Raw genomic sequence first — 11652 nt, 5'->3', positions numbered from 1 at the left:
AAACAACGCTGTCATTGTCCATGACATAAAATTAGCAATATAAACTCTCCTGGTTTATCTTTTCTTTAAGTAGCTTAAATACTGTGAATAAAAAAACAAAGAGCAATATTAGATGCATCTTTAATCTCCACATGACAAGCAATTTGTATATGAAATGATAATTAAAAAAAACAAAAAAACTTTAACCTTGCTAAGCTAAGGCACAGAATTTGAAGTGCTTTTGTCAACCAAATCAGCACCACTAACATATTTAGCGACAAATGATATTAACCGGAAAGGAGCCCCAATCATTGGAGCATCTGTAAGCGGCACAGCTTCCTCCATCTTATCATTCTCAACAGCCTCCTTCAGTTCCAAATCCCGAAGCTCATTATCATTCAAAGGTATTTGCACGATTTCTCCCGAGTCAACTTCTGCAGCATATGCATCTCCAGCAGCAGGTTCAACTTCCAGTAACTCCATCTTATGGCCCAAAGCAGACATCTTTTCACTAGATTCAAGTATGGAATCAGCTGCCCTAGATTCAACCATGAGATCGCTGCCAATGGTAGAAGAATGTCCAGATGCTCTACTTTGTTGGTCAAGCTTAATGTACAACTCATTCACCTGAGAAACAATGCAGTTGTACAACAAATATTAAAGTATTATCTTGAACATGTTTGATTAGAAACGTTTTTTTTTTTCCCTCAATCATAAAACCGATATGCTGTAGTCATAAAACCTCTAAAGCAACTAAACAATAGTTTCAAACTACTTTTTGCAACAAAATTTGAAAGGATAATAAAAGCAGTGACATTAATAAATACAACTTGAAAACATAACCATAGGACAGGCAAAATGGGGCAGTTTATTACTTTCTCAACAAGCTCTGCATTTTCTGTAATCAATTTGTCAACCAGTGCACAGGCTGCTCCAATTTGGGAGTTCAAGTCCTCACGTTCATCATGCTACATCAGACACAATGCATCAGAATACACATATATATATATATATATATATGTTCTTCAATTCAAAATGTCAACTCCAACAACAATAGCATTAAATTTAAAATACAAATAGTATGGCACCAAAAATCCTTTCATAATCAAAACAGATTAGCCTATGGCCAAAAATTTTACATTGGCATGGGAAACAAACCTTTTTCAGTTCATGTGATGTGTTAGCAGAGGTGACGTTCGCCTTCACATTCTGAAGATGTAACCGCTGACCAGATATGTTGTCCATCAGTTGTTGGTTTTCTTTCAAAAGTATATTTCTGGATTCTTCCAACTCCACCACCTGCCAGGCTTTGTTTTAATTTCCATATTAGAACAAAAATAAAGTTATACTGAATGGTCATTTCCTGTCCATTGATAATTTGCAGCACTCTTAAGGTAGTAAAACTATTGGCAACACTGACAACAACATTAATTCAATAAGAAGTTTGAACAGAAATGGTCATGTAAAAAACAAAGGTAAATAAAGCTGTACCTGCATCTGTAGTCTTGTGATATCAACATTCATTCTAGCAATTGTTTCTTTGGTTGTATTCTGGAAAATAATATGTTCCCAAAATTAGGAATTCAACTTTTACTTTTGCATCAGCTTCACATAAATGAAGAGGATGAATGAAAATTTTAACTGGAAATAACGAAGATGATGCCACAAAATAACCTGTGGCAGAGTTCCAAATGAAGGGAAAAGGCGTCTCTATCTAAGATTCCCTTTTATATCTAACACACAATTAACATTGCATATATTGGGCAACACCCTTCCACTGTTCCACATTTCAAAATAAAATAATATACTTCTTTTAAAGACAAAATCTAGCTATCTAGTATTTACCTCAAAACTACACTAATCTTGGACGAATCTAAATTCCATCATGCATCAAAGAATTTGAAAGAAAATGATCCACATTTGCAGACTTATGTGTACTAGATCAATGTGAAATAGCCTATGTTTGAATGCACATGATACAACATCTACAAATAAGCTCAACAATTAACCAAACATAATCTTGGAAAAGGAGAAGGGAAGGGGAAGTGACACTGGTACACTTAGCCAAAATGTAATTACCTCTGTTAGGGTCCACGAATATTTATCACTCTCTAGTTGTTTAATTTTTTCCTCCAAGCTTGCCTGTGGATCTCGCAGAAGTTATTTAACATTGCAAATCTAGATGACATTGTACCTTACTAATGCAGACATAAGCAAACAGCAGAAGTAGAGTGCATAGTGCAATTAAATTACATCATTTGTCAATAAACTTGGCCTTAATTTCAAGTCACTAAAGATCAACTTGTTACAATTTCTTCGCCAAATTTCTATTTCGTCTACAATTTGGTCTCTGTTGCCAGAATTGCAAGCATCATGGTGAATTATCTACGCAGTTTCCAACATCGATTGCTACTTCTTTTTTTCCTTTTGCCTATCTAGAGATTATTAATGATTTAAGTATTGCTTCTAGTCTTTATTTAAATGTCAGGAACAAATGCCAGTGGATTCTGTTGAACTCCCAATAAAATAATTCAGTAGGATGTTTGCATTTCTTGTAAGTTAGATGATAAATTAGAAGAAATTGATCCTCAGTAATCAACCTAAAATTCATCCAAAGTTCAGTTCTCAATACTGCAATTTACCTTGTACAATGCCAATCAACTGAAGCACTTCCTATTTTATGATCAACTAAAGATCACGAAGTACAAAATATTACCCCTTTTAAAACCAAAGCAGTCTTCTCCTCCAATAAGTGCTGAAGTTGCTCCTTCAAGTGGGCCTACATTTAATATGGTTTCAAGTTACCAATTAATCCAAGAAGCTGCAGGCAACCAACCATAAAGAGCACCCAGTTTCAAATGCTAAAAAGCTGAATTGTCATAAAATTGTACACACAAGCATGCTGCTTTCAGGTGTTAGTTGCAAGACAGATGATGTCAAAGACGCCTAGAGTGTTGAAAAGACGAAAATACAGTTTGTATAAAATTAAATTCCAAACAAAATTACCTCTTCTTGAAGAATAGACTCTTTTTCACTCTGCAGTTGTACAATTATCTTCTCTAGACCAGCCTGCAGATTATCTCATTAGGCCAGCCTGGGGAAAAAATAGAAGAATATATAATTGCAATGTAAAAAGGTGCAAGCAGCACAAAGTTTTCACAAAATTTACTTTGGCACGCACAAACATGCTGTTTTCACGTATTAGTTGCAAGGCAGATGATGTCAAAGACAACATACCTAAAGTGTTAAAAAAAGGGAAACCACAGTTTTATATAAAACTATTTTCCAATCAAAATTACCTCTTTTTGAAGACTCGACTCTTTTTCAATCTGCAGTTGTATGATTTCATTCTCTAGACCGGCCTGCAAATTACCTCATTAGGCCAGCCTGGGGAAAAATAGAAGAATATACGATTGCAACATAAGAAGTTACAAGCAGCACATAAAGTTTACACAAACATTGATTGTCTACAGATAAGGTAATTTGTCTCACCTCTTTCTTCATGTGTGAATCATTTTCATTTTTCAACTGTTGGATTGTTCCTTCCAAGGTAGTCTGGAAAAACACTCCAAGGTTACCTTTTTGTTTTCTCAGTAATATCACACAAAGGCTGGAAATTCTGGAACACGATTGAAAGAAAAAAAGAGGAAAAATATTTTCTGGTCCAAAAAGGTACTCCAGACTATCTTGCAATTAGAATAATTTACATTACCTCCTTCTGTAAAGCTAAATCATGTACATTTCTCAATTGCTTGATCGTCTCTTCTAATGTAACCTGAAAAAACACAGTGAAAATAAAAATCAGCCTGTGATGTAATTAGAAAGAAGAAGAAGAAAAAGAAGAAGCACAGTGCAAACAAAGATTACCCTATGACTTGATTAAAAAGAAGAAGAAGAGTTTTCCAGCCAAATAAATATATGAAATATTTTATTCTTTTTTCCCCCACCACTTCATTATATTGGCATTACCAGTTTCTGTATTTGTGAATCATTTTCCTTCTTTAACTGTTTGATTCTCCCTTCTAAGAAAGCCTGTAAAAGAATGCAACAAGTTAATTAGTGCTCCAGACAAAGGAAGAAATTAGTTTAACAAAACAATGGCAAGTAGCATTATGTTTCTGAGAATTCATGATAAATATTCATTTCCATTCCCACAATTAGAATAAATTCACAATACCTCTTTCTGCGTATATGTATCATTTTCATTCTGTAATTGTTTTATTGACTCTTTCAATATGGCCTGTAAAAACAATGGCACTGTTTCACACTCAAAAAATCCAATAACACATTTCAAAACAAAAAACTGGGGAAGAGAAAAGGACAGAGTAAAAAAAACCAAAATAGTCACCTCTCTTTGCACCCACTGTTGCTTCTCAGCTTCAGCTAAGATGGGCTGTGAAACAGAATTTTGAAAAGATGGTGAAAATTTATCAATCCTCGTAAGGAAATCTAAAACCTTAGCAAAAAGCAAAGAATTTTAAAAATGCTTAAAGTTGAAAAATGGGTCATCCAAGTCATCTTTATTTAATATCAGTCCAGAATCATGGAGAGAACTCACAATCATAAATAGTCAATTACGAACCAAAGTTTTTCAAATGATAGAGAATGTAAAATGATAAAAGAAACCTCATGCCTCCAGAATTTCTTGGGAAATATGTCACATGTTGCAATTGCTCCATATTTTGCAAGTTACAATAATTACTCAGAGTTTGTTTGATTTATATGAGATTTATTTCACACATTATAGGTAGTGGGTACTCTCATTTTTCTCCCACTATGTTCATCTAAAACATATATCACATGCCTCAGAATGATAAATTGGAGGTTCAAAAGCCTTGCCAGAAATTTTAACTTCATCATGTAAATAGCTTTAATAGATTAAATAGCCCCATCATGAAGAGGATGGCAACCCAAAGATGGATACCATTGACGAGATAAAGAATTGAAGAAGCCTAAGGTGGATAATTGCATATCAAAATACTAGTGCCACTAGACCAAAAACTAAATCTACTAGATCTGAGAGAAATGACTTTCCCCCTTCAAAAGCCCTTCAACTACTTACCATCCACAAAATCCAACATAGTGAGAGGAAACCTAACACTACACTTTCTTATCAAAATAACTAGAAGGCTTATACTACATTTTATCAACAAAATAAACCCAAAGCAAATTATTACATCTGTATATGCGAATCCGTGATGCATATTCATGTATCTGTCCCACAATGGAACTATATAAAATGTCTATGACAAAATGGATATCATGATCAAGTTTCATGAATCCTACAGCATCATGAAGTTGATGCTAAATGCTAACCTTTAAACCACCAGCTTATAAGTAATAAGACAGAAAAGCTTTTTTTTTTTTTGGTTGTCATGCTGCAGCATATAAGGTCAATCATTTGAAACCAGTTACCAAATACCAAACACACATAAAACAAACCTAACCATTCACTTCACATCAAGGGGGAAAAAAAAAGTTAAATCCAAACTTACCATTTCTGTTCCATTGTGCTCATGTCTATTGGCCGCCGTATCACCATTTCGCACAGCACCATTTTGCACCTCAGCGAGGTCAGTTACTTGGTCACGATCATTCTTTCCATTACTCGCACCATTCTGATTCACGTCAACAGCGATATCATCTTCCGTAATTTTGATCTGCTTGTTTTTCTTTTTCTTGTTTCTCTTCTTCTTCTTATCATCCTCCATCCTTCCTTGCAGCTCAAAATCCCTAATATTCAAAATCTCTCAATTGAATAAAAATCAGATCCAAACAAATGAGCCTCGTCCTCACCTGCAAATAAATTTATAAAAGTTTTTAAAAAATATCCTCAATCAATTAGCATTCACTTGATCTTCCAATACATTTTTCCGATCTGAATCAACATTAAATCCTTAGGCATCAAATTCTAAAATTCATGTAAGGAGATTTACAACAAGATTCAACAAAAAAAATAAAAAAAAAAGGGCCAAACCTAGAGATACAGAACTACTTGTTGCCCCAATCAACGAAAAATCACGCGAATTAACTCCATGGAATTCAAATAGAAACAGCAAAGTGACAAAGAATGCGCGAATGCAACGATTCGGGAACGTACGCTATTGATTCTTCAAATCGAAACGTTTCTCAGGAGGAGAAATAAGAAATCTATGGTTGTGGGGATTTTTCTATATTTATTTTTGTCCTTTTTATTTTATTTTTATTTTTATTTTAGTTTAATTTGATGCTTTAACCAGTCTTACAAATGTATCGTGTTCGATGGTTCTAAATCTTCTCATCGTCACCGTTATTTTTCTTGGTGCGCGAGTGAGTGGCAGATTTATTTCTTTTAGGATAATAAGGTGGCACAATTTTATTGGTTGAAACACCGGATGGACAACGCCACAGCCATCAATTGTGTTGACTTTTTGAAATAAATACCGAGTGGGATCCACTTGGTGACGGACCAATCGCCGTCGAAATGGCATCAACACCAACTAGATCGAGAAGCGTCCGCCTGTCTGCACTCCGCATTGCAAATAAGGTTAGTGCGTCCATTCGATTTAACTCCCATGTGAGAAACTTGGATAAGGTTATATAAATATTTAATTAAATATAAAATATATTTTTTATAATAATATTTATATTTTAATTTTAAATAAAATTAAATTAAAATATTAATAAAATTATGAAATTTAAAAATATAAATTATTAATAAAAAATATTTATATATATTAGTTATTAAAATATATAAAATTAAATATAATAAATCAATCATTAGATTAGCTGTAGCTCAATGGTTGAATGTTTATTTTTAAAATTAGAAATGCAAATATAATTTTTTTTTTACAATATTTTAGATAAAAAAAATTCAAATGAAAACTAAGTTAAAAAAAAAAAGAAAATAGAGTAAAAGTCAAAATAAGTTTTCCACAATACCCCAACTCTTGACTCTCGAGGAAGTGGCATGTCGGTGGGAGAATGAAATAAGGAATAATTTAAAAAATCTGTGTCCAAATACCATATGTAAGTTGGGCATGTTATTCATGGGATTTAAGACTATTTTTCTCTAATTTATCAAAAGTATAGTGAGTTTATATCGCCATTAGCGATGTAGAAGCCCCTCAAAGCATGCTTGTGATAGAATTATATATCATCTCATTATCTTAAAACTTAAATGAAATGTTATTATCCAGTCTAATATTTCAATCAAACAAGTAATAAAATTAAAATATCTTTGCTTTTTATGATCTAATAATTTATATTTAAATAAATTATGATAATTTTTTTTATTATTAATTAATTAATTACTCAATTTAAAATTCATATGCAAAATAACGTCTTCATAATCGGAAATAGTATTACAGCAGTGGAACGGATAAGCCCAACCAAATAAAATAAGAAACAAAAAATTGGAAATTGGACAACTACTATATAACAAATTCCAATCGGAAAAAGCAGTTCCTCTGGCCTCTGCGATTCATTTTCTGCGTAAAAAGGGAAATAAAGGTGCAAAATCGGGGACTGGGGAATCGGTGTTTTCTGTAACTGAAAGCGGAGGGGTGTGGCTGTGGATCTGCTTGAAATCCGTTTACTCTTTTCACTGCTTTTGCCGTCCGATAGCGATTTCTCCTTCCAGACCATAATTTTCATCTTCAGGTGCTCGCTTTTCTCTACTCTCTTTTTTTTTTGCTCTCTCTTAATCTCTGTTTGTAGGAATCTAACTGCTTGGTTTTGTTTAGTCGCTGGTTTCTTTTAATTTTTGAAGGATTTTAATTGCTCTGTTTCTTCTTCTGCAATTTGTCTACAGTATTTTCAGGTCCCTGGTTGAAGCGTCATGGCTTCCAAGCGTATTTTGAAGGAACTTAAGGATTTGCAGAAAGATCCACCTACTTCTTGCAGTGCAGGTTTGTCGCAGATGATTCATTTCTTACTAGAGTCGTTATTGATAGCATCTAGACTTCAGTTGCCAGTGTTTATTTGGAATTATACTTCATCGCTTAGGGTGTTGCTATGATTTTGCCCATTCTTAGTCTGGTTAAATTTGTATTGCATACTTTTGGTGAACTCCATCATTGATTGACAACTTTTCCTGTTGGTGATTCATGTGGTTGTTATTGGGGATTGTGGATTTGTATGGGAGATTACAGCTTTGAGACAATAGGCCAAAAAAAAAAAAAAAGCTAGAGTTTTTATTGCTTTCTCTCGATGCTTTCGGTTTCCTTTATTATTATTATTATTATTATTATTATTATTATTATTATTATTATTATTATTATTATTATTTCCTCCTGGCAAATTATTTGATGATGTATTGTGATTTTTCACTATTTTGTGCTAGTCACTATTTCTTAACTAATCACTTTAAATATCTAGCTCAGCTCTTCAAGTAGATGAGGGATGAAGTAGATGGGGGATGTGAGGATGTTAGTCATAGGATTAAAGCCGGATGGTTGAAATGGAGACGTGCCACGGGAGTTTTATGTGATCGTAAGATCCCCAATAAATTGAAAGGAAAATTTTACCTTACAGCCATACGATCGGCTATGTTATATGCTAGTGAGTGTTGGGCACTGAAAGAGTCATATGCATTTAAGATAAGAGTTGCAGAGATGAGAATGTTAAGGTGGATGAGTGGCCATACCAGACTAGATAAAACTCCGTAATGAGAGTATTAGAGAAAAGGTAGGAGTGGTGCCAATTGAAGATAAGTTGAAAGAGGTGAGATTGAGGTGGTTTGGTCATGTGAAGCGTAGACATACGGAGGCTCCAGTTAGACAAGTAGAGCACATTAGGATAGAAAGAAAAAAAGGGGTAGATCTAAATTGATTTGGAGGAGAGTAGTACAACATGACCTAGAAGCATTGCATATTTCTGAGGATTTAACCCAAAAACGTTCAGAGTGGAGAAAGCGAATCCATATAGCAGATCCCAAATTTTTGGGATAAAGGCTTAGTTGAGTTGAGTTGAGTTGAGTTGAGTTAAGTTGAGTTGGTTGTCTTTCCACGCTACTAAATGTGCTCCTCTATTCGAGTTGCCATTGTTCCTTCATCCACTATATTTGGCAAATGGCTTTTTTGGGTTTGCAATCATGATAGAGTTCTTGAAAATTTTGGAAGTACTATTAATTTGAAAATTTTCTGATCAAATAGGAACATGTTGTTATGATCTCTTGCCTAGATATAGTCACGGGTCTATTAATAGTGAAATCATATTCAAAAGTTAAAGCTTTTGGTTTACCTCGATTATTCTCTCAACTTATTGTTGCTGAAAACGTGAGCTTGTTAAAAGGAAACTCTAACCTTAGACTCATTAGAGGAGGAGTCCAAATCTCAATTTAATTGAAAATAATTCTGCTTAATTTTATTAATTCAAGTGACTCCTTTTATAAGAGAGGTTTATATAAGATTTATTGTAATTCTACTAGAATTAGAAGTTCTAATAATAATAGCAATCCCTATATATCCTGAAAAAGAGATAACTCTTAATTAAAATAAGAACTAATATCTAATAATAATATAAAGTAAATCCCAAAAATTCAACTAGTTTTGCCGAGGGGTCCCACAATGCATCCATAACACATGTTCTAAACATTGTATGTGATTTTTGGTCAATTTTTTTTTGTTTTCTTTTGACCAGAAAGGAATTTGTCCTACAAATGCCTTCTCAATTCTCCTGCTTCATCCTATCTTATTCTTATCTCATGTTTGGATGAGGAGTTGAAAATCATTCTAATTATGTGAATGGCTAATATATTTCCATGGGGTGCTGGTTGGGACCTTGAATTGTCTTTTCCCTTATATAATTTGGGTAGGGATGAGGATTTTCCACCCAAAATCCGTCCTGTTTCCTTCCATTTCAAAATGTGTGTAATCACTGGCGTGTAAGTTTATTTCATCATATTTTTTAGTTAACTAACCTCTGGGTCCATGATTTATTTGTAACAGGTCCTGTAGCTGAAGACATGTTCCACTGGCAAGCAACAATCATGGGGCCATCTGATAGCCCATATGCGGGAGGCGTATTTCTAGTTACTATCCATTTTCCTCCTGATTATCCATTCAAGCCTCCAAAGGTAACTTTTGTGACTCAGATGTTTCTAGCCATGTGCCTGTGAAAGGGGTTGGTTGGTGGAGGGAAGTGTGTGCAAATGTATGAGGCTTTTGTTTTGTGTTTTATATATTTCTTCTGAGGGATAATGTTGTTCTGTTTTCAGGTTGCATTTAGGACAAAGGTGTTTCACCCAAACATAAACAGTAATGGGAGCATTTGTCTTGATATACTCAAAGAACAATGGAGCCCTGCTCTTACCATTTCTAAGGTTTGACTCACATCCATGACTTTAGACTGGTAATTGTGCAGCTTTATAGGCAAGTGCCAATAGTAAAATCAACAATGGAAAAGGAGAATTGCAATCATATTATTGTCATGCTAATATTGTGGCAATAGCTTAGGAATATGGTGACAGTTGCCAAATTTGCTGTGATTGCTTTTGTTTATTAGGCTTGCAAAGACCTTCCGGTTTCTTGTGAATTCTTTTGCCTTGGTGTTGCAAAGACCTCAGGACATGAAAATATAATTGCATAAGTGATAATCTTTCTCATCTGTGTCTTAATCTGCTGCAATTTATTTAGTTTTCAAAATTTTTAATGCCATTGTATGTAAGATGCTGAATGAACCTTAGCTGGATATGCATGTCCCACTCCAAGAAGATAGAGAGACAGAGAGAGAGCCTTTATGCAGATATTAAAATGGGATTCTAACTTCTTTAGACGTCTGCAATTTTCTTCTGGATAATTTTAACTTCCATGCAGCAGAGCGAAATTAGGAATTACCACTGCACTAATGAAACCATACTTGTCCTTATCAGGTACTGCTCTCCATTTGCTCATTGCTGACTGATCCAAATCCTGATGACCCTCTTGTACCAGAGATTGCCCATATGTACAAGACTGATCGAGCCAAGTATGAAGCAACTGCTCGCAGCGGGACACAGAAGTATGCCATGGGATGATAGATAATCAGATACTGTACAAATGGGTTGTGTCTATTTGTGAAATGTGTAGAATCCGTTTTAACTTTTGGACTTGGTCTGAGAGGGAGGGGGTTGGTGTTAGGGAATGAACTTGAGTTCTTCAGTGGAAACTATGGTTTGGGGATTGGCTGGAAAATAACTTTATTTCCTGGATGTTTTGATGTAGACAATGTCTGTTGTTTAAAGCTCTTATTTTCTCTGGTGTTAAACCTCTTCTTCGCTTGGTGATTTGATCCAATAATATTATGCTCTTATCATGGGCTTTTTCTTCTCACATTCACATATGTGCCGTGTCTTAGCAGTTTGGACCATTGTAGTTGGGTACACCCCTCTTTTCCACTTCCAAACTATGTTGACATGGTTCAAGGCACATCCCTAGGCACTGTTCTCTCTGATTTCGGGCATCTAGTTCATTTTAGATAATGCTATTTATATATCTGCAAATAATTGCTACGAAAAGTTCCTCTAAAACAATTTATATTGGGAGTTGATATATAAATATATGTAATGGACAATGTTCATATATGATTTTTTTTTTTTTAATTTATGGGTAAGTGCACATAGCAATTTAGCATTGAAGTGTCCATATCCTCCTGCATTTTACAATGACGGTTCAAAGGTCGGGAAGTTTTTGGGTGATAAGTCACTAATGGTGT

The 11652-nt window shown here is 34.3% G+C and overlaps 2 protein-coding genes across 7 annotated transcripts; one reads left to right on the top strand and one right to left on the bottom strand.

Annotated features, from left to right (window-relative positions):
- Positions 1-21: 21 nt before the first annotated feature.
- Positions 22-6233, bottom strand: LOC110667729 (uncharacterized). Of its 6 annotated transcripts, XM_058146478.1 has the most exons (16): positions 5957-6200; positions 5475-5775; positions 4328-4372; positions 4157-4219; positions 3949-4011; positions 3692-3754; positions 3472-3534; positions 3279-3341; positions 2986-3048; positions 2696-2758; positions 2059-2121; positions 1471-1530; positions 1138-1278; positions 855-947; positions 187-606; positions 22-81 (listed from the first exon to the last, which is right to left on the bottom strand). In XM_058146478.1, exons 2-15 carry the CDS (start codon positions 5688-5690, stop codon positions 196-198), a joined length of 1470 nt encoding a protein of 489 aa, XP_058002461.1. In that variant the 5' UTR covers positions 5691-5775; positions 5957-6200; the 3' UTR covers positions 22-81; positions 187-195. The 6 variants fall into 6 exon arrangements, with proteins under 6 accessions (XP_058002461.1, XP_021684358.2, XP_021684357.2 ...); XM_021828666.2 differs by lacking the exon at positions 22-81 and having other exon boundaries at positions 89-606; positions 6080-6233; XM_021828665.2 differs by lacking the exon at positions 22-81 and having other exon boundaries at positions 89-606; positions 5957-6199.
- Positions 6234-7215: 982 nt separating this feature from the next.
- LOC110667731 (ubiquitin-conjugating enzyme E2 28) lies at positions 7216-11270 on the top strand. The gene is made up of 5 exons (XM_021828668.2): positions 7216-7620; positions 7772-7868; positions 9909-10036; positions 10178-10282; positions 10832-11270. Exons 2-5 carry the CDS (start codon positions 7799-7801, stop codon positions 10973-10975), a joined length of 447 nt encoding a protein of 148 aa, XP_021684360.2. The 5' UTR covers positions 7216-7620; positions 7772-7798; the 3' UTR covers positions 10976-11270.
- The last annotated feature ends 382 nt before the right edge of the window (positions 11271-11652 follow it).

Source organism: Hevea brasiliensis, chromosome 5, assembly GCF_030052815.1.
Source record: "Hevea brasiliensis isolate MT/VB/25A 57/8 chromosome 5, ASM3005281v1, whole genome shotgun sequence".
In the NCBI taxonomy this organism is placed as follows: domain Eukaryota; kingdom Viridiplantae; phylum Streptophyta; class Magnoliopsida; order Malpighiales; family Euphorbiaceae; genus Hevea; species Hevea brasiliensis.
The sequence above is the reverse complement of the archived record's forward strand: the minus strand, read 5'-3'. Positions and strand labels throughout refer to the sequence as shown.

What these genes read in the sequence shown, in the direction of transcription:
- LOC110667729 (XM_021828666.2), bottom strand. Translation starts at nt 5,690, where the DNA reads ATGGAGGATGATAAGAAGAAGAAGAGAAACAAGAAAAAGAAAAACAAG. An exon ending in AGCACAATGGAACAGAAATG is followed by an intron (nt 4,373 to 5,474) that starts GTAAGTTTGGAT and finishes TCTGTTTCACAG; the next exon opens with CCCATCTTAGCTGAAGCTGA. An exon ending in ATGCAGAGCTTGTTGAGAAA is followed by an intron (nt 607 to 854) that starts GTAATAAACTGC and finishes ATTGTTTCTCAG; the next exon opens with GTGAATGAGTTGTACATTAA.
- LOC110667731 (XM_021828668.2), top strand. Translation starts at nt 7,799, where the DNA reads ATGGCTTCCAAGCGTATTTTGAAGGAACTTAAGGATTTGCAGAAAGAT. An exon ending in ACCTACTTCTTGCAGTGCAG is followed by an intron (nt 7,869 to 9,908) that starts GTTTGTCGCAGA and finishes TATTTGTAACAG; the next exon opens with GTCCTGTAGCTGAAGACATG. An exon ending in ATCCATTCAAGCCTCCAAAG is followed by an intron (nt 10,037 to 10,177) that starts GTAACTTTTGTG and finishes TTCTGTTTTCAG; the next exon opens with GTTGCATTTAGGACAAAGGT.